This window comes from Balaenoptera borealis (genome assembly GCF_965194805.1).
Source record: "Balaenoptera borealis genome assembly, chromosome: 11".
Classification (NCBI taxonomy): domain Eukaryota; kingdom Metazoa; phylum Chordata; class Mammalia; order Artiodactyla; family Balaenopteridae; genus Balaenoptera; species Balaenoptera borealis.
In genome coordinates this window covers 84211811-84238132 of record NC_138868.1, presented here as the reverse complement: position 1 = coordinate 84238132, position 26322 = coordinate 84211811, and the positions used below count along the sequence as shown (strand labels likewise).

The 26322-nt window shown below is 35.2% G+C and overlaps 1 protein-coding gene and 1 pseudogene across 3 annotated transcripts in view; one reads left to right on the top strand and one right to left on the bottom strand.

The window, feature by feature from the left end:
- Positions 1 to 26322, top strand: part of LOC309604934 (large ribosomal subunit protein uL30 pseudogene) — a 527607-nt pseudogene that overhangs the window by 358294 nt on the left and 142991 nt on the right. The window lies entirely within an intron of this gene.
- Positions 1 to 26322, bottom strand: part of CWF19L2 (CWF19 like cell cycle control factor 2) — a 186716-nt gene that overhangs the window by 73687 nt on the left and 86707 nt on the right. For both annotated transcript variants that reach the window (XM_082339911.1, XM_082339912.1), the window contains exon 10: positions 25388 to 25480. In XM_082339911.1, coding sequence (XP_082196037.1) covers positions 25388 to 25480 — 93 coding nt within the window. The remainder of the gene's footprint in view (positions 1 to 25387; positions 25481 to 26322) is intronic.

Sequence of the window (26322 nt, the reverse complement as noted above, 5' to 3'; positions counted from 1 at the left end):
AAACGTATGATCATCTCAATAGATGCATGAAAAGGTTTTGGCAAAATTCAACACCCATTTATGATAACAATTCTCTAGCAAGTGGTTACAGAGGTAACATACCTCAACATAATAAAAGCAATTTATGACAAACCTACAGCCAACATCATACTGAACAGTGAAAAGCTGAAAGCATTTCCTCTAAGATCAGGAACAAGACAAGGATGTCCACTTTCACCCCTTTTATTCAACATAGCTTTGGAAATCCTAGCCATGGCATTCTGAGAAGAAAAAGAAATAAAGGGAATATAAATTGGAAAAGATGAAGTAAAACTGTCACTGTTTGCAGATGACATGATACTATAGATAGAAAATCCAACAGATAATACCGGAAAACTACTAGAGCTCATCAATGAATTCAGTAAAGTTGCTGGATAAAAAAGTAATACACAGAAATTTTTGTATCTCTATACACTAACAATGAAAGATCAGAAAAACAAATTAAAGAATCAATGTCATTTACCATCATATCAAAAAGAATAAAATACCTAAAAATAAACCTATCTAATGAGAAAAAAGACCAGTACTTTGAAAACTATAAGACAATGATGAAAGAAAATTGAAGATGACACAAACAGATGGAAAGATATACCATGTTCCTGGACTGTAAGAATCAATACTGTCAAAATGACAATACTACCCAAGGCCATCTACAGATTGAATGCAATTCCTATCAAATTACCAATGGCTTTTTTTTAGAACTAAAACAAAACAAATTTTAATTTGGATAGAGACAAAAATGACCCCGAATAGCCAAAGCAATCTTAGGAAGGAAAAACAGAGCTGGCGGAATCAAGCTCCCTGACTTCAAACTACACTATAAAGCTACAGTCATCAAAACAATATGGTATTGCCACAAAAAACAGAAATATAGATCAACGGAAGAGGATAGAAAGCCCAGAATAAACCCACATACCTATGGTCAATTAATCTGACAAAGGAGGCACTACTATACAATGAAGGAAAGACAATCTCTTCAATAAACGTTGCTGAAAAAACTGGACAGCTACTATTGAAAAAAAAAATCAAAATGCTTTAAAGACATACATATAAAACCAGATACTATAAAACTCTTAGAAGAAAACACAGGCAGAACATTCTTTGACATAAATCAAGGTACTATCTTTTCGAGGCTGTTTCCTAGAACAATGGAAATACAAACAAAAATAAACAAATGAGATCAAGTTAAACTTAAAAGCTTTTAAACAGCAGCAAAGGAAACCATAAACAAAACGAAAAGAAAACCCACAAAATGGGAGAAAATATTTGCAATCAGTGAGACCAACAAGGGAATAGTCTCCAAAATTTACAAACAGCCATGCGGTTCAATATCAAAAAAACAAACAACCCAATCAAAAAATGGACAGGAGACCTAAATAGACATTGCTCCAAAAAAGACATACAGATGGCTGAGAGGCACATGACAAGATGCTCAACATCACTAATTATTAGAGAAATGCAAATCAAAACTACAATGAGAAATAACCTCATATCAGTCAGAATGGCCATCATCAAAAAATCTACAAACACGAAATGCTGGAGAGGATGTGAAGAAAAGGGAACCCTCCTACACTGCTGGTGGGAATGTAAATTGGTGCAGCCACTATGGAAAACAGTAAGCAGGTTCCTTAAATAACTAAAAATAGAACTACCATATGACCCAGCAATCCCACTCCTGGGCATATACCCAAAGAAAACCATAATTCAAAAAGATACATGCACCCCAGTGTTCATTGAAGCACTATTTATGGTAGCCAACACATAGAAGCAACCTAAATGTCCATCAACAGAGGAACGGATAAAGAAGATGTGGTACATATATATATTGGAATATTACTCAACCATTAAAAAGAATGAAATAATGCTATTTGCAGCAACATGGATGGACCTGGAGACTACCATACTTAAGTGAAGTAACTGAGACAGAGAAAGACAAATATCATATGATATCATTTATATGTGGAATCTATAATAAAAAATGATACAAATGAACTTACTTACAAAACAGAAACAGACTCACAGACTTAGAGAACAAGCTTAGCTTACCAGAGGGGATGGGCAGGGATAGATTGGGAGTTTGTGATTGACATGTACACAATACTATATTGACATGTACACACTACTATATTTAAAACAGATAACCACCAAGAACCTACTGTATAGCATATGGGACTTTTCTAAATATAATGTAATAACCTAACAGGGAAATGAATTTGAAAAAGAAAAGATACATGTATATGTATAACTGAATCACTTTGCTGCACACATGAAACTAACACAACAGTTTTAATTAACTATGCTGCAATAAAAATTAAAAATAAAAGAAAATAAAGAATGCCAATTCTGACTTAGCAGGAAGGGGCTGAGATTCCACATTCCGTCCCCTTCATACCTTTAGTGATATATACTGATATATAAAATTGTATATGGTTAAAGTGTAAAAAAAATAAAGATCCTACTAAACTTGAAAGCAATTAGATGGCAAAATGAACTTGTTAAATTAGCTACTACAATAATACTCCACACAACTTCCATTTGTTCCATTAAGAGCCCTCAAATGCTTTTCACTTCTCTGACTCTTCAGAAGAAGTTATATCCCACTTACTTTGAATACATAATCTTTTTCCTATGAACTTTTAGTCAAATAGACAACTGGTACCGTATAGAAAACAGAAAACTGTATTCTATAATGAAAACAGAATTTTATTGAAAGCATTTTAATAAAGAAGCACATAAAGAATATTAGATAATTACTTCATTAAAAATCGATCTGAAACAAGACCAAGCAAATTATTCACATTTCAGGTTACTTCTCCAATGAGAATTAATTATTTAAAATGCATTTCAATTCCACTTAATAGAGGTTTAGTTCCTCTGTTGAAATGAAATTAAAAAAATACATACAAATTACTGATCTTACATTCACACACAATACTAAGTGAATATTATCAGTACTTTTCTTTTTCAATTAATCAATTAGCATTAATTAATAAAGTCATATTTTAAAGGGTATCTACTTATTCTCTTATATTGCAGATGAAGGAGCAAGATAAAAACCTACAAGAACAACTAAATTAAAAGGAGGTAAGCAATCTACCTGAAACACATTTTTGAGTAATGATACTAAAGATGACCCAAGATCTCAGAAAAAGAATAGAGACATGGATTGAGAAGATACAAGAAAAGTTTAACAAAAACCTACAAGAAATGAAGAACAAACAGATGAAAAAGACAATAACTGAAATGAAAAATACATTTGAAGGAATCAAAAGCCAAATAAATGAGGCAAAAAAAGGATAAGTGACCTGGAAGACAAAATGGTGGAAATCACTGCCTTAGAAGAGAATAAAAAAAAAAAAATGAAATGAGGTCAGTCTCAGAGACTTCTGCGACAACATTAAATGCAACAACATTCGAATTATAAGGATTCCAAAAGAAGAAGAAAAACAGAAAGGGCCTGAGAAAATATTTGAAGAGATCATAGTCAAAAACTTCCCTCCATGGGAAAGGAAATACTCATCCAAGTCCAGGAAACGCAGAGACCCATACAGGATAAACCAAAGGAGGAACAGGCTGAGACACATATTAACCAAACTAACAAAAATTAAATACAAAGAAAAAATATTAAAAGCAGCAATGAAAAAGCAACAAATAACACACAGGGGAATTGCCCATAAGGTTATCAGCTGGTTTTTCAGCAGAAACTCTGCAGGACACGAGGGAGTAGCAGGATATATTGAAAATGATGAAAGGGAACAACAAAGACTACTCTACACAGCAAGGATCTCATTCAGATTTGATGGAGAAATCAAAAGCTTTACAGACAAGCAAAAACTAAGAGAATTCAGCACCACCAAAGCAGCTTTACAACACATGTTAAAGGAACAACAAATGCTATTCTAGGCAAGAAACAAAAGGGAAGAGAACAAAAGAGGAAGGGAAAAAAAGATCTACAAAAACAAACCCAAAACAATTAACAAAATGGTAATAATAACATAAATATTGATAATTAACTTAAATGTAAATGTAAATGCTCCAACTAAAAGACACAGACTGGTTGAATGGATACAAAAACATGACCCTTATATATGCTGTCTACAAGAGACCCACTTCAGCCCTAGGGACCAATTCAGAGTTAAAGTGAGGGGATGAAAAAAGATATTCCATGCAAATGGAAATCAAAAGAAAGCTGGAGTAGCAATACTCATATCAGACAAAACAGACTTCAAAATAAAGACTGTTACAAGAGACAAGGAAGGAAACTACATAATGATCAAGGGATCAATCCAAGAAGAATATATAACAACTGTAAACTTTTATGCACCCAACACAGGAGAACCTCAATACATAAGCAAAATGTTAATGACCATAAAAGGGGAAATCAACAGTAACAACAATAATAGTGGGGGCCTCTAATGCTCCACTGACACCAATGGACAGAACATCCAGACAGAAAACTAATAAGGAAACACAACCCTTAAATGACACATTTGACCAGATAAACTTAATTGATACTTATAGGACATTCCATTCGAAAGCAGCAGAATACACTTTCTTCTCAAGTGCACGTGGAACATAATCCAGAATAGATCACATCTTGGGTCACAAATCAAGCCATGGCAAATTTAAGAAAATTGGAATCATATCAAGCACGTTTTCCTCCCATAACACTAAGAGATAAGAAATCAATTACACGAAAAAACTGTAAAAAGCACAAACACATGGAGGCTAAACAGTATGCTACTAAATAACCAATAAATCACTGAAGAAATCAAAGAGGAAATCAAAAAATACCTAGAAACATATGACCCAAACACAATGAAAACACAATGACCCAAAACCTATGGGATACAGCAAAAGCAGTTGTTAACAGGGAAGCTTATAGCAATACAATCTTACCTCAAGAAACAAGAAAAATCACAAATAAACAACTGAACCTTATATCTAAAGCAACTAGAGAAAGAAACACAAACAAAACACGAAGTTAGTAGAAGGAAAGAAGCTATAAAATCAGAGCAGAAATAAATGAAATAGAAACGAAGAAAACAATACCAAAGATCAATAAAACTAAAAGCTGGTTCTTTGAGAAGATAAAAAAAATTGATAAACCTTTAGGCAGTCTCTTCAATAAAGAACAGGAGAGGACTCAAATCAATAAAATTAGAAATGAAAAAGGAGAAGTAACAACTGACACCACAGAAATACAAAGGATGGTAAGAGACTACAAGAAGCAACTATACACCAATAAAATAAAATGGACAACCTGGAATAAATGGACAAATTCTTAGAAAGCACAACTTTACAGACTAAACCAGGAGGAAATAGAAAATATAAACAGACCAATGACAAATGATAGGATTGAAACTGTGATTAAAAATCATCCAACAAAGGTCCAGGACCGAATGGCTTCACAGGAGAATTCTACCATCACCCTGATACCAAAATCAGACAAAGATATCACAAAATAAGCAAATTAAAGACCAATATCACTGATGAATATAGACACAAAAAACTACCAAAGAGAATCCAACAACACATTAAAAGGATCATACACAAATCAAGTAGGATTTGTCCCAAGGATGCAAGGATTCTTCAGTATATGCAAATCAATCAATGTGATACACCATATTAACAAATTGAAGAATAAAAGCCATGTTATTATCTCAATAGATGCAGGAATAGCTTTTGACAAAATTCAACATCCATTTATAAAAACTATCCAGAAAGTGGGCATAGAGGGAACCTACCTCAACATAATAAAGGCCATATACAACAAACCCACAGCAAACATCATTCTCAATGATGAAAAACTAAAAGCATTTCCTCTAAGATTACGAAAAAGACAAGGATGTCAACTCTTGCCACTTTTGTTCAACATAGTTTTGGAAGTACTAGCCATGGCAATCAGAGAAGTTAAAGAAATAAACGGAATCCAAATTGGAAAAGAAAAAGTAAAACTGTCACTGTTTGCAGATGACGTGGTACTCTACATACAAAATCCTAAAGATGCTACCAGAAAACTACTGGAGCTCATCAATGAATTTGGTAAAGTTGCAGAATACAAACTCTTGCATTCCTATACACTAACAACGAAAGATCAAAAAGAGAAATTAAAGAAACAATCCCATATCCCACTGCATCAAAATGAATAAAATACCTAGGAATAAACCTACCTAAGGAGGCAAAAGACCTGTACTCAGAAAACTATAAGATACTGATGAAAGAAATCAAAGATGACACAAACAGATGGAGAGATATACCATGTTCTTGGATTGGAAGAATCAATATTGTCAAAATGACTGTACGGCCCAAAGTAATCTACACGTTCAATGCAATCCCTATCAAATTACCAACAGCATTTTTCACAGAATTAGAACAAAAAATTTTACAATTTGTATGGAAACACAGAAGGCCCCAAATAGCCAAAGCAATCTTGACAAAGACAAATGGAGCTGGAGGAATCAGGCTCCCTGACTTCAGACTATTATACAAAGGCACATTAATCAAGACAGTATAGCACTGGCACAAAAACAGAAATACCGTTCAGTGGAACAGGATAGAAAGCCCAGAGATAAACCCACGCACCTATGGACACCTAAACTATGACAAAGGAGGCAACAATACACAATGGAAAAAAGACAGTCTCTTCAATAAGTGGTGCTGGGAAAACTGGACAACTACATGTAAAAGAATGAAATTACAACATTCTCTACCACCATACACAAGAATAAACTCAAAATGGATTAAAGACATAAATGTAATAAGGCCAGACACTACAAAACTCTTTGAGGAAAACATAGGAAAAACACTCTTTGACATAAATCGCAGCAATATTTTTTTTGATCCACCTCCTAGACTAATGCAATAAAAACTAAATTAAACAAATGGGATCTAATTAAACTTGAAAGCCTTTGCACAGCAAAAGAAACCATAAACAAGACGAAAAGATAACCCTCAGAATGGGACAAAATATTTGCAAACAACGATTAATCTCCAAAATATACAAATAGCTCATGCAGCTCAATATCAGAAAAACAAATAACCCAATCAAAAAATGGGCAGAATATCTAAATAGACATTTCCCCAAAGAAGACATACAGATGGTCAAAAAGCACATGAAAAGATGCTCAACATCACTATTATTCGAGAAATGCAAATCAAAACTCCAATGAGGTATCACCTCACACTGGTCAGATGGCCATCATCAAAAAATCTACAAACAATAAATGCTGCAGAGTCTGTGGAGAAAAGGGAATCCTCCTACACTGTTGGTGAGAATGTAAACTGGTGCAGCCACTATGGAAAACAGTATGGAGGTTCCTTAAAAAACTAAAAATAGAACTACCATATGACCCAGCAATCCCACTCCTGGGCATATACCCAAAGAAAACCATAATTCAAAAAGATACATGCACCCCAATGTTCACTGCAGCAGCATTTACAGTTGCCAGACATGGAAGCAACCTAAATGTCCATCAACAGAGGAATGGATAAAGAACATGTGGGTACATATATACAATGGAGTATTATTCAGCAATAAAAAGAACAAAATAATGCCATTTGCAGCAAAATGGATGGACCTAGAGTTTGTCACACTGAGTGAAGTCAGACACAACCATACAATATCATTTATTTGTGAAATCTAAAAAAAAAAAAAAAAGGTACAAATGAACTTATTTACAAAACAGAAGTAGAGTCAGTATGTAGAAAACAAACCTATGATTACCAAAGGGGAAAGGTGGGGAGGGAGGAATAAATTAGCAGATTGGAATTAACATATACACAGTATTATATATAAAATAGATAACTCATAAGAACCTGCTGTATAGCACAGGGAACTCTATTCAATACTGTGTAATGGCCAATAGAGGAAAGGAATCTAAAAAAAAAAAAAAAAAGTGGATATATGTGTATGTATAACTGAATCACTTTGCTGTACACCTGAAACTAACACAACATTGTAAATCGATATACTCCAATAAAAATTAAAAGAAAAATAAAATAGTCTGGCATACACATAGTCTGACAATTACCGTATTACATAATAGTGAACTCACAATAAGAATCAGATTGACAGTGTTAAAAGTCAATAATCAATAATAGTGAAAATGCTATTTGAAATACTTTAAATCACCAGTCAAGTACCTAGCTTTATGTACAAAATGCCATTAACTAATTAACTATTAATGTTTCTCTATGGCCTTCTAAGGCCCTCAGTTAATTCCTCAATTTCTTTCCAGAGAATGACTATGCAACTCTCCCCACTCAAGTCCCCAGGGAGTATAATAATGTACTTCCCTTCTTTGCCAGCAATGCAAACAAAACTTAAAAGATACTGCATCATTACAGAGCAGCTATTTAATTGTTTACTGCAAATGAGCTGAATTTCCTGCACTATTAAAAAGAAAAAAAGTATAGGGCTGAATTCCATTAGGTTTAATGACCCATGATGTAACTCCATTGAAGGATTATTAACAAGGTAGAAATTACAGAAGGGCAGATCAGGATCTAATACATTAAAGAATTAGGACTAGGTTTGTCCTGATATAGAACTGCAATCTTCCAAAACTCAATGGCTCTCATCACTCAGAGTCCATGCACAAGTTAGATGGAAATACTATATAGCTGAGTTATTGTTTAAATAAGGAATCTACAGTACTGGAAAGGCCAGTCTAGAGGATTTCAAAGTTCATGGGCCATTTTTAAGATTTACAATAGAAAACTATGGGGAGGGCTCCAATCAAGATGGTGGAATAAAGGACACGGAGCTCATCTACTCCCACTAATACATCAAAAATACATCCACATGTGGAACAATTCACACAGTGTACCTGCTGAAAGTTGGCAGAAGATCTCAGACATCCAAAATTGCAAGAAAGATTATCACATAACTGAGTAGGATGAAAGAAATAAGAAAAGGAATCTGGACAGGACCTGTGCCCCGGGAGGGAGCTATGAAACAGGAAAGGTTTCTGCACCCTGGAAAGCCCCTTCACAGGTAGGGCGATCAGCCAGGACAGAAAGGGAGCTTCAGAGGCTCGGAGGAGAGTGAAGCAGCTGGTCTGTGGAAGGCAGAACAGAGGGAGATGAACCAGCACAGATGGTCCATGCCACCTCACTGCATTGCCCAGCCTGAGACACGCCTTTGCTAGTGCATGCAGGGGCAGGGTGCTGAAACTCAGGCTTCAGAGGACACACCAGGGGAGAGGACTAAGGTTGGCTGAACAAAGACAGCCTAAAGGGACTGAAGCATGGTATGGGCTTCAACTGGGGGGTTATATGTAGAAGAAGCCTGGGCCCACCATAGAAGCGAAGTGCCACTGTTAATGGATTTGTGAAGAGAGGGGCAGGGCCCACCATAGAAGCCTCTTTCTTGGCATATTCAAAGCAGTCCTGGCACCTCCACTAGAAGCTCTAGGAATGCACAAGCTCCAGCAGGTTGCCCACATGCAGAGGCAGGGCGGAAATCAGAGCCCATACCCAGGGGCCACACAATCTAGGAAACAGGGCTGAAATCTGAGCCCTCTCCTCGCTGCTGTGTGATCTGCAGATTTACAATGCAGCCACTGGGCCCTTTGCGAACTCAGTGCTTGCCAGACATCCGAGTGGACGATGGGTGTTCATGTCTGGTGTTAGCAGCTGTGGGTTTTGCAGGTGAATGCACAAGGAGGCAGGACTGGAGTCTGGGCTGCTTCCATAGCTCCCATAGCAGGTCCAGGTGCACCGCTACTGCAGTTCTAGTACCTGACTTCAGCAGATCTGTGCCTACGGACCTGTGCTGTTGGCTTTGTGAACACAGCACCTGAGGGACACCAGTGCTGATTGCATGCATTCCTACAGCTGAGGCAGGGCCAAGGGCAGTGCCAACAACAGTGTGCTTTGTGAGCCCGCACAATGGGTGACAGGTGACACCACAGAGCCCACTCCTGAGTGGACAGCTCCGGTGAAGGAATACTCAGTGGCTACTTTCCCAGAAGGAATGCTACAGTCCCGCCTACCTCACAGTGCACTTAAGAAATGGACCTGGGGGCTTCTACTGTAACATTTGGAGAGCAAAGATCCTGCTCCTGACAGGGCTGTGACAACCACAGAGGAAAGAGGAGGCCCTGAAAATATCTACTGCAGGCTCTCTCTGATCACCACAACAGCAGTCACACCCGCTAACAAGGGGCTAATGGCCAGCACACACTGAGGAAATAAGTGACAAGCATCCATACTAAAAACAGACCTTGCACCAAAAATATTAAACTCACACAGACTACACAGGAATGCTACCACATAAAAATAGTCCTCGAAGACCACACTACATAACTGTTTTTCCTAAACTCATAGAGTAAGAGAAATATAAGTAAAATGAAGAAGCAGAAGAACCAATCCTGATTAAAAGATCAAGAGAATTCCCCTGAAAGAACAAACAATGAAACATACCACTCAAATATAATAGACTCTGAGTTCAAAAAGGAGATAATAAAAATACTGAAGGAATTAAGAAAAGCCGTCAATAGAAATGCAGGTTACTGTAAAAAGGAACTAGGAACTATAAAGAGGAACCAAAAAAAATTAGAAAATTCATTTGCCAAGATGAAAGCTGAACTAAAGGCAATAAACAGCAAATTGAATAATGCAGAAGAACGAATAAGGGATCTGGAAGATGGAATAATGGAAATCACCCAATCAGAACAGCAAATAGAAAGACACTGAAAAAAAAAAATGAAAGCAATATATGAGACCTATGGGATAATATAAAGTGTTCCAATCTTCACACAATAGGGATCCCAGAAGGAGAAGAAAGAGAAAAGAGGATCAAAAATGCATCTGAAGAAATTATGGCTGAAAACATCCCAAACCTAAATAAGGAAACAGATATCCAGGTAGAGAAGCACAGAGGGTCCCAAATAAGAGGAACCCAAACAGATCTACAACAAGACATATTTTATAATTAAAATGGCAAAAGATAAAGATAAAGAGAGAATTCTAAAAGTAGCAAGAGAAAAACAAAGAGTTAATTACAAGGGAACCCCCATAAGGCTATCAGCTAATTTCTCTACAGAAATGTTGCAGGCCAGAAGGGAGTGGCAAGATATATTCAAAGTCCTGAAACGGAAACACCTGCAACTTAGGATACTCTACCCAGCAAGATTATCATTTAGAATAGAAGGAGAGATAAAGAATTTCTCAGGGACTTCCCTGGTGGCGCAGTGGTTAAGACTCTGTGCTCCCAACGCAGGGGGCCTGGGTTCGATCTCTGGCCAGGGAACTAGATCCCACACGCATGCCACAACCAAGAGTTTGCATGCCACAACTAAGGAGCCTGCATGCCACAGAGACAGCAAGCCGCAACTAAGGAGCCCGTGAGCTACAACTAAGGAGCCTGCCTGCCGCAACTAAAGGAGCCCACATGCTGCAACTAAGGAGCCAGTGAGCCACAAATAAGCAGCCCACAAGCCGCAACTAAGGAGCCCACCTGCCACAACTAAGACCCGGCACAACAAAATAAATTAAAAAAAAAAAAATTTCTCAGGCAAGCAAAAACGGAAAGAATAGCAATACTAAACCTATTCTAAAAATAAGAAATACTGAAAGGTCTTCTCTAACTACAAAAAAGCTAGAATCTACAGGAAAGAGAAAAATGATAATTAGAAAGTAAATCACTTAAATAAGCCAGTACAGATTTTTTAAAAAATCAAAAATTTTGTAAAAGCAGTTAACTACAATGAACAGCAAAAGGATAATCGTGAAGATGTAACAGAGGACATTAAAATCATAAACTGTGGAAGAGGAGAGTAAGAAAATATAGTTTTTTGGGTTTTTTTTAAGAACGTGTTTCAGCCTATATGACTACCAGTCTAAAGCAAGTAGATATAGAAATTGGTTAACATACTTGAAAAACAGGGCAGCCACAAATCAAAAACATAATAGATTCAGCAAAACCGAAAAGAAGAGCACTTAAGTACAATATAAAAGGAAACCATTAAATCACAGAAAAAAACCAAAAAGATAAAGAAAAGGACAAAGAAGAAATATAAAATCAACAGGAAAACAAGGTTGAAAAGAGCAATAAATACATACCTATAAATAATTATCTTAAATGTCCATGGACTAAATGCTCCAATCAAAAGACACAGAATGGCTGACTGGGTAATGAAACAAGAGCCTACAATAAACTGCCTACAAGAAACCAACTTTAGGGCAAAGGACACACATAGACTGAATGTGATGGGATGGAGACAGATATTTCATGCAAACATAATGGCAGGAAAGCGGAGGTAGCAATAATTTTTTCAGACAAAATCAACTTTAAAACAATGGCCATAAAGAGACATAAAGAAAGACACTACATAATGATAAAAGGATCAGTACAAGAAGAGGACATTACACTCGTTAATATATATGCACTCAATACAAGAGAACCCGAAGACATAAATACTAACAGACATAAAGGGAGAAACAGACAGGAATACAAAAATAGCATTAGAATTTAATATCCAACTCATATCACTGGACAGATCTTCCAGATAGAAATTCAATAAGGCAACAGAGATCCTAAATGATATAACAGAACAGCTAAACCTAATTTATATTTTCAGGACATTATATCCAAAAAACAAAAAAATTCTTTTCAACTGTGCAAGGACCATTCTCTAGAATTGACCATCAACTAGGTCACAAAAGAAGCCTCAACAAATTAAAGAGGACAGAAATTACTTCAAGCACCTTTTCTGACAACAATGGCATGAAACTTGAAATCAAACACAGAATGAGAAATGGGAAAAAAAGAATTACATGGAGACTAAACAACATACTACTTAAAAACCAATGGGTCAATGACGAAATCAAGAGGAAATTAAAAAACACCTTAAGATAAATGACAATAAAAACACAACCATAGAAAATCAATGGGATGCAGCAAAAGCATTTCTTAGAGAGAAGTTCATAGCAATAAAGGCCTTCCTCAAAAAACAAGAAAAATCTTAAATAAACAACCTAACGTATCACCTAGAAGAATTAGACAACAAACAAACAATACCCAAAGTCAGCAGAAGGAAGGAAATAATAAAGGTCAGAGAGGAAATAAATAAAATAGAGATTTTTTAAAAAGTAGAAAAAAATCAATAAAACCAAGAGCTGCTTCTTTGAAAGGATAAACAAAATCAACAAATCTCTGGCCAGCATCTTTAAGAAAAGAGAGAGGACACAAAAAAGCAAACAATAAATAAATAAAAGAGGAGAAATAACAACCGATATCGCAGAAATACAAAAAAAAAGTAAGGAAATACTATGAACAATTATATGCCAACAAATTGGACAACCTAGAAGACATGGACAAGTTTCTAGAAACAAGGGGCCCAACAAAACTGAATCAAGAAGAAATAGATAATTTGAACAGACTGATGGAATTCTACCAGATATACAAATAAGAATTTATATACTGATTCTTCTCAAATTCTTCCAAAAGACTGAAGGGAAGAAACACTCCCAAAGTCATTCTATGAAGCCACGATCACCCTAATAACCAAAATCAGACAAAGACACTACCAAAAAAGAAAATTACAGGCCAATATCTTTGATGAATACAGATGCAAAAATTCTCAACAAAATACTAGCAAACCAAATCCAACAACACATAAAAAAGATCATACACCACAACCAAGCTGGATTCACCCCAGGGTAACAAGAATGGTTCAACATACACAAATCAATCAATGTGACAGACCACCACAACAAAAAAAGACAAGAACCACATAATCATCTTAATAGATGCAAAAGAAGCATCTGATAAAATTCAACATCCATTCATGACAAAAACTCTTACAAAAGTGGGAATAGAGGGAACATATCTCAACATAATAAAAGCTATTTATGAAAAACTCACCACCAATAATACTCAAAGGTGAAAAGATGAAAGCGCTGCCACTAAAATCTGGAACAACACAAGGATGCCCACTCTCACCACTTCTATACAACATAGTATTGGAAGTCCTAGCCACAGCTATCACACAAGAAAAAGAAATGAAAGGCATACAAATTGGAAGGGAAGAGGTAAAACTGTCACTATATGAAGAAGGTACTATATATAGAAAACTCAAAAGACTCCACACAAAAACTGCTAGAAATGATAAATGAATTCAACAAGGTAGCAGGATACAAAATTAATATGCAGAAATCTGTTGTATTTCATTACACTAACAATAAAATAAAGGGAAATTTTAAAAAAATTTCCTCTTAAAATCACATCAAAAAAAAAAGAAAGACTTAGGAATAAACCTGATCAAGGATATGAAAAGATTTATATGCTAAGAACTTTAAAAAATTACTAAAGGAAATTGAAGATGATTCAAAGAAGTGGAAATACATCCCATACTCTTGGATTGGAAGAATTAATACTGGTAAAATGGCCACACTACATAAAGCAGTCTACATATTTAATGTGATCCCTATCAAATTACACATGAAAGTTTTCAGAGAACAAGAACAAATAATCCTAAAATTGATATGGAACCATAAAAGCCCCAGAACTGTCAAACTATTCCTGAGGAGAAAGAACAAAACAAGATGCATAACCCTCCCAGACTTCAGAAAATACTACAAAGCTACAGTAATCAAAACAGCATTGTATGGGCACAAAAACAGACATACGGATCAATGGAACAGAATAGAGAGCCCAGAAATAAACCCATACACCTATGCCCAATGAATCTTCAACAAAGTAGGCAAGAATATACAGTGGAGAAAAGACAGTCTCTTCAGCAAGTAGCATTGGGAAAGCAGGACAGCTGCATGTAAATCAACAAAGGTAGACCACACCCTCACACTATACACAAAAATAAACTCAAAATGGCTCAAAGACTTAAATATATGACATGACAGCATAAAACTGCTAGAAGAAAACATAGGCAAAACATTCTCTGACATATATCATACAAATGTTTTCTTAGGTCACTCTCCCAAGGCAACAGAAATAAAAGCAAAAATAAACAAATGGGACCTAATCATACTTACAAGTTTTTGTGCAGCAAAGGAAACCATAAACAAAATAAAAAGGCAACCTACAGAATGGGAGAAAATAAGTGCAAGTGATGCAACAGACAAGGGCTTAATTTCCAAAATACAGAAATAGCACATAAAACTCAATAACAAAAAAACAAAAAACCCAATCAAAAAGTGGACAGAAGACCTAAATAGACATTTCTCCAAAGAAGATATACACCCCATCAAGCCTCTTATATAGCCTCATCCACCAGAGGGCAGGCAGCAGAAGCAAGAAGAACTACAATCCTGCAGCCTGTGGAACAAAAACCACATTCACAGAAAGATAGACAAGATGAAAAGGCAGAGGGCTATATACCAGATGAAGGAACAAGATAAAACCCCAGAAAAACAACTAAATGAAGTGGAGATAGGCAACATTCCAGAAAAAGAATTCAGAATAATGATAGTGAAGATGATCCAGGACCTTGGAAAAACAATGGAGGCAAAGATTGAGAAGATGCAAGAAATGTTTAACAAAGACCTAGAAAAATTAAAGCACAAACAAACAGAGATGAACAATACAATAACTGAAATGAAAACTACACTAGAAGGAATCAACAGCAGAATAACTGAGGCAGAAGAAAGGATAAGTGACCTGGAAGACAGAATGGTGGAATTCACTGCTGTGGAACAGAATAAAAAAAAAAAGAATGAAAAGAAATGAAGACAGCCTAAGAGACCTCTGGGACAACATTAAACACAACAACATTCACATTATAAGGGTCCCAGAAGGAGAAGAGAGAGAGAAAGGACCAGAGAAAATATTTCAAGAGATGATAGTTGAAAACTTCCCTAACATGGGAAAGGAAATAGACATCCAAGTCCAGGAGGCAAAGCGAGTCCCATACAGGATAAACCCAAGGAAAAATACGCTGAGACACATAGTAATCAAACTGGCAAAAATTAAAGACAAAGAAAAATTATTGAAAGCAACAAGGGAAAAACTACAAATAAGATACAAGGGAACTCCCATAACGTTAACAGCTGATTTCTCAGCAGAAACTTTACAAGCCAGAAGGGAGTGGCATGATATACTTAAAGTGATGAAAGGGAAGAACCTAAAACTAAGATTACTCTACCCGGCAAGGATCTCATTCAGATTACATGGAGAAATCAAAAGCTTTACAGACAAGCAAAAGCTAAGAGAATTCAGCACCACCAAACCAGCTCTACAACAAATGCTAAAGGAACTTCTCTAAGTGGGAAACACAAGAGAAGAAAAGGACCTATAAAAACAAACCCAAAACAATTAAGAAAATGGTCAAAGGAACATACATATCAATAATTACCTTAAACATGAATGGATTAAATGCTCCAACCAAAAGACACAGGCTTGCTGAATGGATACAAAAACAAGACCCATATATATGCTGTCTACAAGAGACGCACTTCAGACCTAGGGACACGTACAGACTGAAAGTGAGGGGATAGAAAAAGATATCGCATGCAAATGGAAATCAAAAGAAATCTGCAGTACATTTACTCATATCAGATAAAATAGACTTTAAAATAAAGAATGTTACAAGAGACAAGGAAGGACACCACATAATGATCAAGGGATTAATCCAAGAAGAAGATATAACAATTATAAACATATATGTACCCAAAATAGGAGCATCTCAATACATAAGACAACTGCTAACAGCTATAAAAGAGGAAATCGACAGTAACACAAAAATAGTGGGGGACTTTAACAACTCACTTACACCAATGGACAGATCATCCAAAATGAAAATAAATAAGGAAACAGAAGCTTTAAATGACACAACAGACCAGATAGATTTAATTGATATTTATAGGACATTCCATCCAAAAACAGCAGATTACACTTTCTTCTCAAGTGCGCACAGAACATCCTCCAGGATAGATCACATATTGGGTCACAAATCAAGCCTCAGTAAATTTAAGAAAATTGAAATCCTATCAAGCATCTTTTCTGACCACAACACTATGAGATTAGAAATGAATTACAGGGAAAAAAACGTAAAAAACACAAACATGGAGGCTGAACAATACATAACTAAATAACCAAGAGATCACTGAAGAAAGCAAAGAGGAAATCAAAAAATACCTAGAGACAAATGACAATGAAAACACGATGATCCAAAACCTATGGGATGCAGCAAAAGCAGTTCTAAGAGGGAAGTTTATACCTATACAAGCCTACCTCAAGAAACAAGAAAAATCTCAAGTAAACAATCTAACCTTACAACTAAAGGAACTAAGAACAAACAAAACCCTAAGTTAGCAGAAGGAAAGAAATCATAAAGATCAGAGCAGAAATAAATGAAATAGAAACAAAGAAAACAATAGCAAAAATCAATAAAACTAAAAGCTGGTTCTTTGAGAAGATACAAAAAATTGATAAACCATTAGCCAGCCTCATCCAGAAAAAGAGGGAGAGGACTCAAATCAATTAAATTAGAAATGAAAAAGGAGAAGTTACAACAGACACCGCAGAAATACAAAGCATCCAAAGAGACTACTACCAGAAACTCTATGCCAATAAAGTGGACAACCTGGAAGAAATGGACAAATTCTTAGAAAGGTATAAACTTTAAAGACTGAACCAGGAAAAAATAGAACATATGAACAGACCAATCACAAGTAATGAAATTGAAACTGTGATTAAAAATCTTCCAACAAACAACTATCCAGGACCAGATGGCTTCACAGGTGAATTCTATCAAACATTTAGAGAAGAGCTCACACCCATTCTTCTCAAACTCTTCCAAAAATTTGCAGAGGAAGGGACACTCCCAAACTCATTCTATGAGGCCACCATCACCCTGATACCAAAACCAGACAAAGATACTACAAAAAAAGAAAATTTCAGACCAATATCACTGATGAATATAGATGCAAAAATCCTCAACAAAATACTAGCAAACAGAATCCAACAACACGTTAAAAGGATCATACACCACAATATAGTGGGATTTATCCCATGGAAGCAAGGATTCTTCAATATACGCAAATCAATCAATGTGATGCACCATATTAACAAATTGAGGAATAAAAACCATATGGTCATCTCAATAGATGCAGAAAAAGCTTCTGACAAAATTCAACACCCATTTATGATAAAAACTCTCCAAAAAGTGGGCATAGAGGGAACCTACCTCAACATAATAAAGGCCATATATGACAAACCCACAGCAAACATCATTCTCAATGGTGAAAAACTGAAAGCATTTCCTCTAAGATCAGGAATGAGACAAGGATGTCCACTCTCACTACTATTATTCAACATAGTTTTGGAAATCCTAGCCACGGCAATCAAACAAGAAAAAGAAATAAAAGAAATACAAATTGGAAAAGAAGTAAAACTGTCACTGTTTGCAGATGACATGATACTATACATAGAAAATCCTAAAAATGCCACTAGAAAACTACTAGAGCTAATCAATGAATTTGGTAAAGAAGCAGGATACAAAATTAATGCACAGAAATCTCTTGCATTCCTATACACTAATGATGAAAAATCTGAAAGAGAAATTATGGAAACACTCCCATTTACCATTGCAACAAGAAGAATAAAATACCTAGGAATAAACCTTCCTAGGGAGACAAAAGACCTGTATGCAGAAAACTATAAGACACTGTTGAAAGATATTAAAGATGATACCAACAGATGGAGAGATATACCATGTTCTTGGATTGGAAGAATCAATATTGTGAAAATGACTATACTACCCAAAGGAATCTACAGATTCAAGGCAATCCCTATCAAATTACCAATGGCATTTTTTACAGAACTAGAACAAATCATCTTAAAATTTGTATGGAGACACAAAAGACCCCAAATAGCCAACGCAGTCTTGAGGGAAAAAAATGGAGCTGGAGGAATCAGACTCCCTGACTTCAGACTATACTACAAAGCTACAGTAATCAAGACAATATAGTACCGGCACAAAAACAGAAACATATATCAATGGAACAAGATAGAAAGCCCAGAGATAACCCCACGCACCTATGGTCAACTAATCTATGACAAAGGAGGCAAGAATATACAATGGAGAAAAGACAGTCTCTTCAACAAGTGGTGCTGGGAAAACTGGACAGCTACATGTAAAAGAATGAAATTAGAACACTCCCTAACACCATACACAAATATAAACTCAAAATGGATTCGAGACCTAAATTTAAGACCAGACACTATAAAACTCTTAGAGGAAAACAGCAAGAACACTCTTTGACATAAATCACAGCAAGATCTTTTCTGATCCAACTCCTAGATTAATGGACATAAAAACAAAAATAAACAAATGGGACCTAATGAAACTTAAAAGCTTTTGCACAGCAAAGGAAACCATAAAGAAGATGAAAAGACAACCCTCAGAATGGGAGAAAATATTTGCAAACGAATCAACGGACAAAGGATTAATCTACAAAATATATAAACAGCTCATGCAACTCAATATTAAAGAAACAAACAACCCAATGCAAAAATGGGCAGAAGACCTAAATAGGCATTTCTCCAAAGAAGAGATACAGATGGCCAAGAAGCACATGAAAAGCTGTTCAACATCACTAATTATTAGAGAAATGCCAATCAAAACTACAATGAGGTATCACTTCACACCAGTTAGAATGGGCATCATCAGAAAATCTACAAACAACAAATGCTGGAGAGGGTGTGGAGAAAAGGGAACCCTCTTTCACTGTTGGTGGGAATGTAAACTGATACAGCCACTATGGACAACAGTATGGAGGTTCCTTAAAAAACTATAAAGAGAATTACCATATGATCCAGCAATCCCACTACTGGGCATATACCCCGAGAAAACCATAATTCAAAAAGACACATGCACCCCAATGTTCACTGCAGCACTATTTACAATAGCCGGGTCAGGGAAGCAACCTATATGCCCAACGACAGACAAATGGATAAAGAAGTTGTGGTACATATATACAATGGAATATTACTCAGCCATAAAAAGGAACGAAATTGAGTCATTTGTTGAGACGTGGATGGATCTAGAGACTGTCATACAGAGTGAAGTAAGTCAGAAAGAGAAAAACAAATATCGTATATTAACACATGTATGTGGAACCTAGAAAAATGGTATAGATGAACCGGTTTGCAGGTCAGAAGTTGAGACACAGATGTAGAGAACAAACGTATGGACACCAAGGGGGCAAAACCGCGGTGGGGTGGGGATGGTGGTGTGCTGAATTGGGCGGTGGGGATTGACATGTATATACTGATGTGTATAAAACTGATGACTAATTAGAACCTGCAGTATAAACAAACAAACAAAAAAAAACAACTAATACTAAACTTTCTTTGGTTTATTTGTATGGAAATATGTTAACATGTTTCAGACATTACATGAAATTTCTAAAAATCTTATATATTCTGGTATAATGTTATAAGTCATAATTCTAGTTATTACTTTAAAATGTATATCTCAGAAATAAGAAAAAAAAAGAAGACATACAGATGGCCAATAGGCACAGGAAAAGATATGTTGCTAATTATTAGAGAAATGCAAATCAAGAGTACAATGAGGTACCACCTCACACCAGTCAGAATGGTCATCATTGAAAAATCTACAAATAAAAAATGCTGGACAGGGTGTGGAGAAATGGGAACCCTCCTACACTGTTAATGAGAATGTAAATTGGTGCAGCCACTACGGAAAACAGTATGGAGGTTCCTCACAAAACTGAAAATAGAGTTGCCGTATGATCCAGCAATCCCAGTCCTGGGCATGTATCTGGACAAAACTGTAATTTGAAATGATACATGCACCCCTATGTTCATAGCAGCACTATTTACAATAGCCAAGACACGGAAGCAACCTAACTGGTTCATTGAGAGATGAATGGATAAAGAAGATGTAGTATATTTATACAATGGAATACTACTTAGCCATAAGAGAATGAAATAAAGCCATTTGCAGCAACATGGATGCACCCAGAGATTATCATACTAAGTGAAGCAAGTCAAAATGAGAATGACAAACATCATATATCACTTATATGTGGAATCTAAAATATGACACAAATGAACTTATTTATGAAACAGAAAGAGACTCATAGACATGGAGAACAGACTTGTCATTGCCAAGGGGGAGGGGGTATTGGGGAGGGATAGATGGGGAATTTGAGATTAGCGGATCCAAACTATTATATATAGAATGGATAAACAACAAGGTCCTACTGTACAGCACCGGGACCTATATTCAATATCCTATAATAAACCATAAAGGAAAATAATATGAAAAAGAAAACTATGGGGAACAAAATAAATCAGGGACATTAATAAAAGAAATATTTCAATTATTTTCTGATTGCTTACAATATGCCAAGCATTACCCTAGACACTAGATATATGAACTGAAATAGCCCTTGTCCTAAATACTAAAAAGTTCAACTTCTAAAGGGTGAGAGAAATAAGCAAACCAACAATTACAAGTGCTGATGGTTTTTCACTAAATCCAAAAAGATATTCATAGATCACTGAATCAGGAGATTTACCCTATTCACACAATCTAACATTTCTAACAAATAAGCTAAGAAATGAAAGAACAATGTTTAATGCTCTATGAATGGGATTTTCTTTTCTCTGAAAGGGCAAAATTTCTATCAGAAGTATTTCAGGATTTTCCTCTAAAATATCAGCACATTTCTTTGTTGTAGTAAACAACTCTGTACTTTCATTTTTTAACAAACTACTTTGAAAGGTAGATAAACCAAGGTGCTGACCCTGATAGAATAAATGACTTTAATGGCATTCTTTGAATTCTCTGAAAGAGAATTCTTTCAGAATTGTTGGCAAAGGTTTGTTTTACATATATGCCTAGTAAAGCTTTAACTAAATGTGCAAGTGCCCTATCTCTGCAGAGAAGAATGAAATTTTCTTTTCTGGTCAAAGAATCCTCAGGATATAAGAACTTGCTGTATAGCACAGGGAACTCTACTCAGTATTCTGTAATGGCCTATATGGGAAAAGAATCTAAAAAAAAAAAAAAAAAGAGTGGATATATGTATATGTATAACTGATTCACATTGCTGTACACCTGAAACTAACACAACATTGTAAATCAACTCTACTCCAAATAAATAAATAAATAAATAATACTTGTAACCAAAAAAATAAATAAAAAGCGATAACCTACCGGTATAGTTTCAGAAATTGCAGAAAGATACCCTTCCCTGGCCACCCTGTATAGCTGTCTATCCCACGTTACATCCACACACCACCATCCCCAAAAGAAAAACACTGCTGATACCTGAAATTCCTATAATTATCACTCCATTCGTTTGTATGAATTTAATAGGTGCTTTTTCACAGTTAAACTGTGAACATCCTAAGGGTGGGGAAATTGGAGGAAGGTGGTCAAAATGTACAAACCTCCAGTTACAAGAAAAATAAGTACTAGACATGTAATGCACAACATGATGACTACAGTTAACACGCTGTATGATATATGGGAAAACTGTTATGAAAGTAGATCCTAAGAGTTCTCATCACACTGATTTTTTCTTTTCTTTTTATTATATCTATATGAGATGATGGATGTTAACTAAACCTGTTGTGATAACCATTTCACAACATATGTAAATCAAATCACCATGCTGTACACTGTAAGCAGTGATGTATGTCAATTATTTCTCAATAAAACTAGGAAAAAATGTTAAAAAAAAAAGAATCCATAGAATAAAAACCTTTATATTTGAAGCTTCAAAGGGTTATACAGTTTCCAAAAGAGACTCACAAATAGAAATTCTACTTTGAATACAATTTTGAATTCTACTTCCCTGAGTTATGAGATACAATGCTCAAAAGCTAGGAGGAGCTGAAAAACATAAAGAAATCAGTAATGGTATAGAGATATATGCACAAGGGATGAGATATAGTCTGTCAATACTCTACGATATCCTCAGAACAGTAGAAGAAATGTTATTTAATAGAAGATCTGCTTCAATTTTTTCAGATGAACTTTCAATTTCAAGAATCCCCTGAAATTCAGCCACAGTTTTAGAACCCTCTCATATAAAGTGACAAGTATCAAAAAAGAGATAAGTATAACAAGAATACAAATATATATAATTTGAAAAGACAAATTCCGTAGAGAATATTTTAAAAGTCTTTAAGTTTCAAAAGAGTAAAAGGTTATAACTGTTCAAAAGGATGAGAAAAAAAGACTTCATAATGGAGTAAAGACAAAATGAAAAGTGGATAGCCTCAAGAGGGTGATATCCAGCACAGATAATTAATAGCATATGTAAATGTCAAAGAAACATGTAGGTTACGTATAAAAAAGCTTTGGAGGTAAGGCTGGAAAATGGGGTTATACTTTGAAAGGATATACTGCAGGAAGATCTAGTACTTAATATAGTTAGCACTAAGAAACCACATAAAATTTCAGAATACAAAAGTATTATGACCACAAAGACACTTGAAAAAATAAATCTGGCAAAAGTGTACACAGTATAACTAGTTTTAGCTATACTCTTTTAGTCCCTACTTTTTAATCCTACTTATAGTTTCCCATTCTCAATTCCTTAATCTGTACAAGAAACTCCAAGTTATCCACTTTTTAAAAACATGACTAGCACAACTTAGTAAAAACAGCCTATTTCAAAAACATATTCTCTGTACTATTATCTAAGTCATTAATAATTGAAGCTTGAAAAAATTCTATGAAACCTGACTTCATAGATTCTCACCTCCTCTCACACTACCATTAAATTATATAAATTAATCTTTGAGAATAGTCCTTTAAAATCAGTTATAAACCATTCTATAAACCTCTCAACACTGTAATGCAACCAAACCAATCCTTTGCCTTTTTCTATCTCCATTTACTCCTGTGGAGATTTCATGCAGTATCGTGAATTTAAACACCATTTATATGTTAATAATGCCCCAATTTCTATTTCCAGTTCAGGTTTCTCTCAACTCCCAATTATATCCATCTGCCTACTTGATAGCTCTACTTGTTTCACATCTAAAAGACATACAAGCTCAATATACCCAAAACAGAACTTCCAATCTTAGCTCCAAACCTACTCTTTCTCCCACATCTCAAATAATGGCCATTCTATTCTTCTAGCTGCTCAGGTAAATATCTCTGGAGTCTATTTTTCCTCTTCTCTTTAATCCATATTCCCCTCCCATCTAAACCATCATAAAAATCCTGTCTGCTCTCCTTCAAAATATACACAGAAAACATTTGTGCATATAAAAAATTTAATCACTTCTAACCATCTCTTCAGCTACTATCTTGGTCAAGTCCACTATCGTTTCTTGTATGTATTATGGCAAAAGCTTAACTAGACCCTGTGTCTGACCTTATTCTCCTCCAATCTACTCTTAACAAAGAAGCCAGGATGGTCCTGTCAAAATACATTTTCTGCTCAAAAATCTTAAATAGCTTTACCTCTCACCCAGAATAAAAACCTATTGGGTTGGTCAAAAAGTTCATTCAGATTTTTCCATAAGATGGTATGAAAACCCAAACAAACTTCTTGGCCAACCCAATACTTCCTTACTATGACTTTCAAGCTTAACATGATCTGGCCTCCCACAATCTCTCTAATCTGGATCTTCTACTTTCCTCTCTTTCATTCATTCCACTCCAACAACACTGGTCTCCTTGCTGTTCTTCCTACACATTGGACATATGTCCAATCTTTGGAACTTTAAATTCTCTGTTCCTTATGTCCACAGTGCTCTTCACTCAGATCCACAAAGATCACTGTTTAACTTCAAGTCCTTGTATCAATGTCACTTTTTCAATGAGAATTAGCCTGTGCATCCCAAGACATACACATACACATAAACACACAGCATACCTGGCACTCAAGATCCCTACTACCCTGCCTAAAATATATAACTTTTTTAAAATTTTTATTATTTATTATCTCTTTCTTACTACCCAAATAAAACTCCATGCAGACAGGTGTTTTCATCTGTTTTACTGACCAACAGATAGGTGAATGAATCCTAGAACAAAATATTTTACATGAAATGGATACCAAATTCAAGTCTCTCATTCTGTAGGAGGAGATAATGACCTTGACTTGTGCAAGCTCAGTCAGTAAATGGCAGAGCCCAGAAAAAAACCAGGTCTCCTTGGCCCTAGGCCTAGCTGTAGGCCTAGGCTTTTTTCCACCAGGACACAATGGTGGAACATAAGAGAATACATATGCAAATAAATTTTAAAAACAAGCAAACAAGCATAAATACATACAAGCACACCGACACAGATATAGACACATTTAACATTAAAATATTACCACTGTCAAGTAGAAGTATTATACATGGTAACTGGCTACCTATAAACAAACTTTTATTACTTACCTCTACCCCAGATTTTTTTGATGATATCTGCATTATGTTGTCTTCGAATTTATTTGCCTTGTCAAGTTGGGCTTTAAGTTGTTCAGCTAATTCCTTCAAATAGAAAGACAAGAAAAATAGGTGTGATAACATAGCTTCTTCATTTGTAGAATATTTCAAATTCACGTAACAATAGGGAAAACAGCATAGCAAACATCCAAGTAGCTCTCACCTAAATCTAGTTACCAACTCACAGCCTAGTATATTACTTTTTAATGAACTCATCTGGGTAACAAATTCTCAAGTACCTGTAGAAATTATTTATGCTTTGAAGGTTAATAATTACAAGGACATATATTTTAGGGAAGATAGGGAAATGAAAGAAATACATAACCTTAAGAATGGCATTTTTATAATTCCTTAGATATTATAAACTTCCAATACTCAAAATTTCAGTTATTTGTAAAAAGAAAGCCATCACAAGATTTAAAATATTACCTTCTTTATTGTTAAGTAATTTAGATAAAAATTCTGTATGCATTTCATTTTTACTCTAGGAAATCTATAAAAATTTATATTAAAAAACTGACATATAAAGCAATAAATCACAATGAAATAAATTAAATAAACAGAATTACATGACAAGCAAAGACAGTATTCTCCACTGCAGTGGTTCCATGAACACAGAACATTTCTTTTAACATATGTTAACCTCTTAACTTGGTGACCTCTCTTTCACTATTTTAACTAATTTCATTGTGCTTTCAAAACTCATATGTTATTTTCTTGCTGTTGTTGTTGGTGGTGGTCTGTCTTGCTTACTAATTTCTGGGTTGAGCTTAAGTTCAGTGTTACCAAGAACCAGATTCAAAGAGAGAGAGCAGTAAATGCAAGATATGACTTTTATTACAGATATAAACTAATAAAAACAGAAGTTATCATGTTTGGCTACTTTT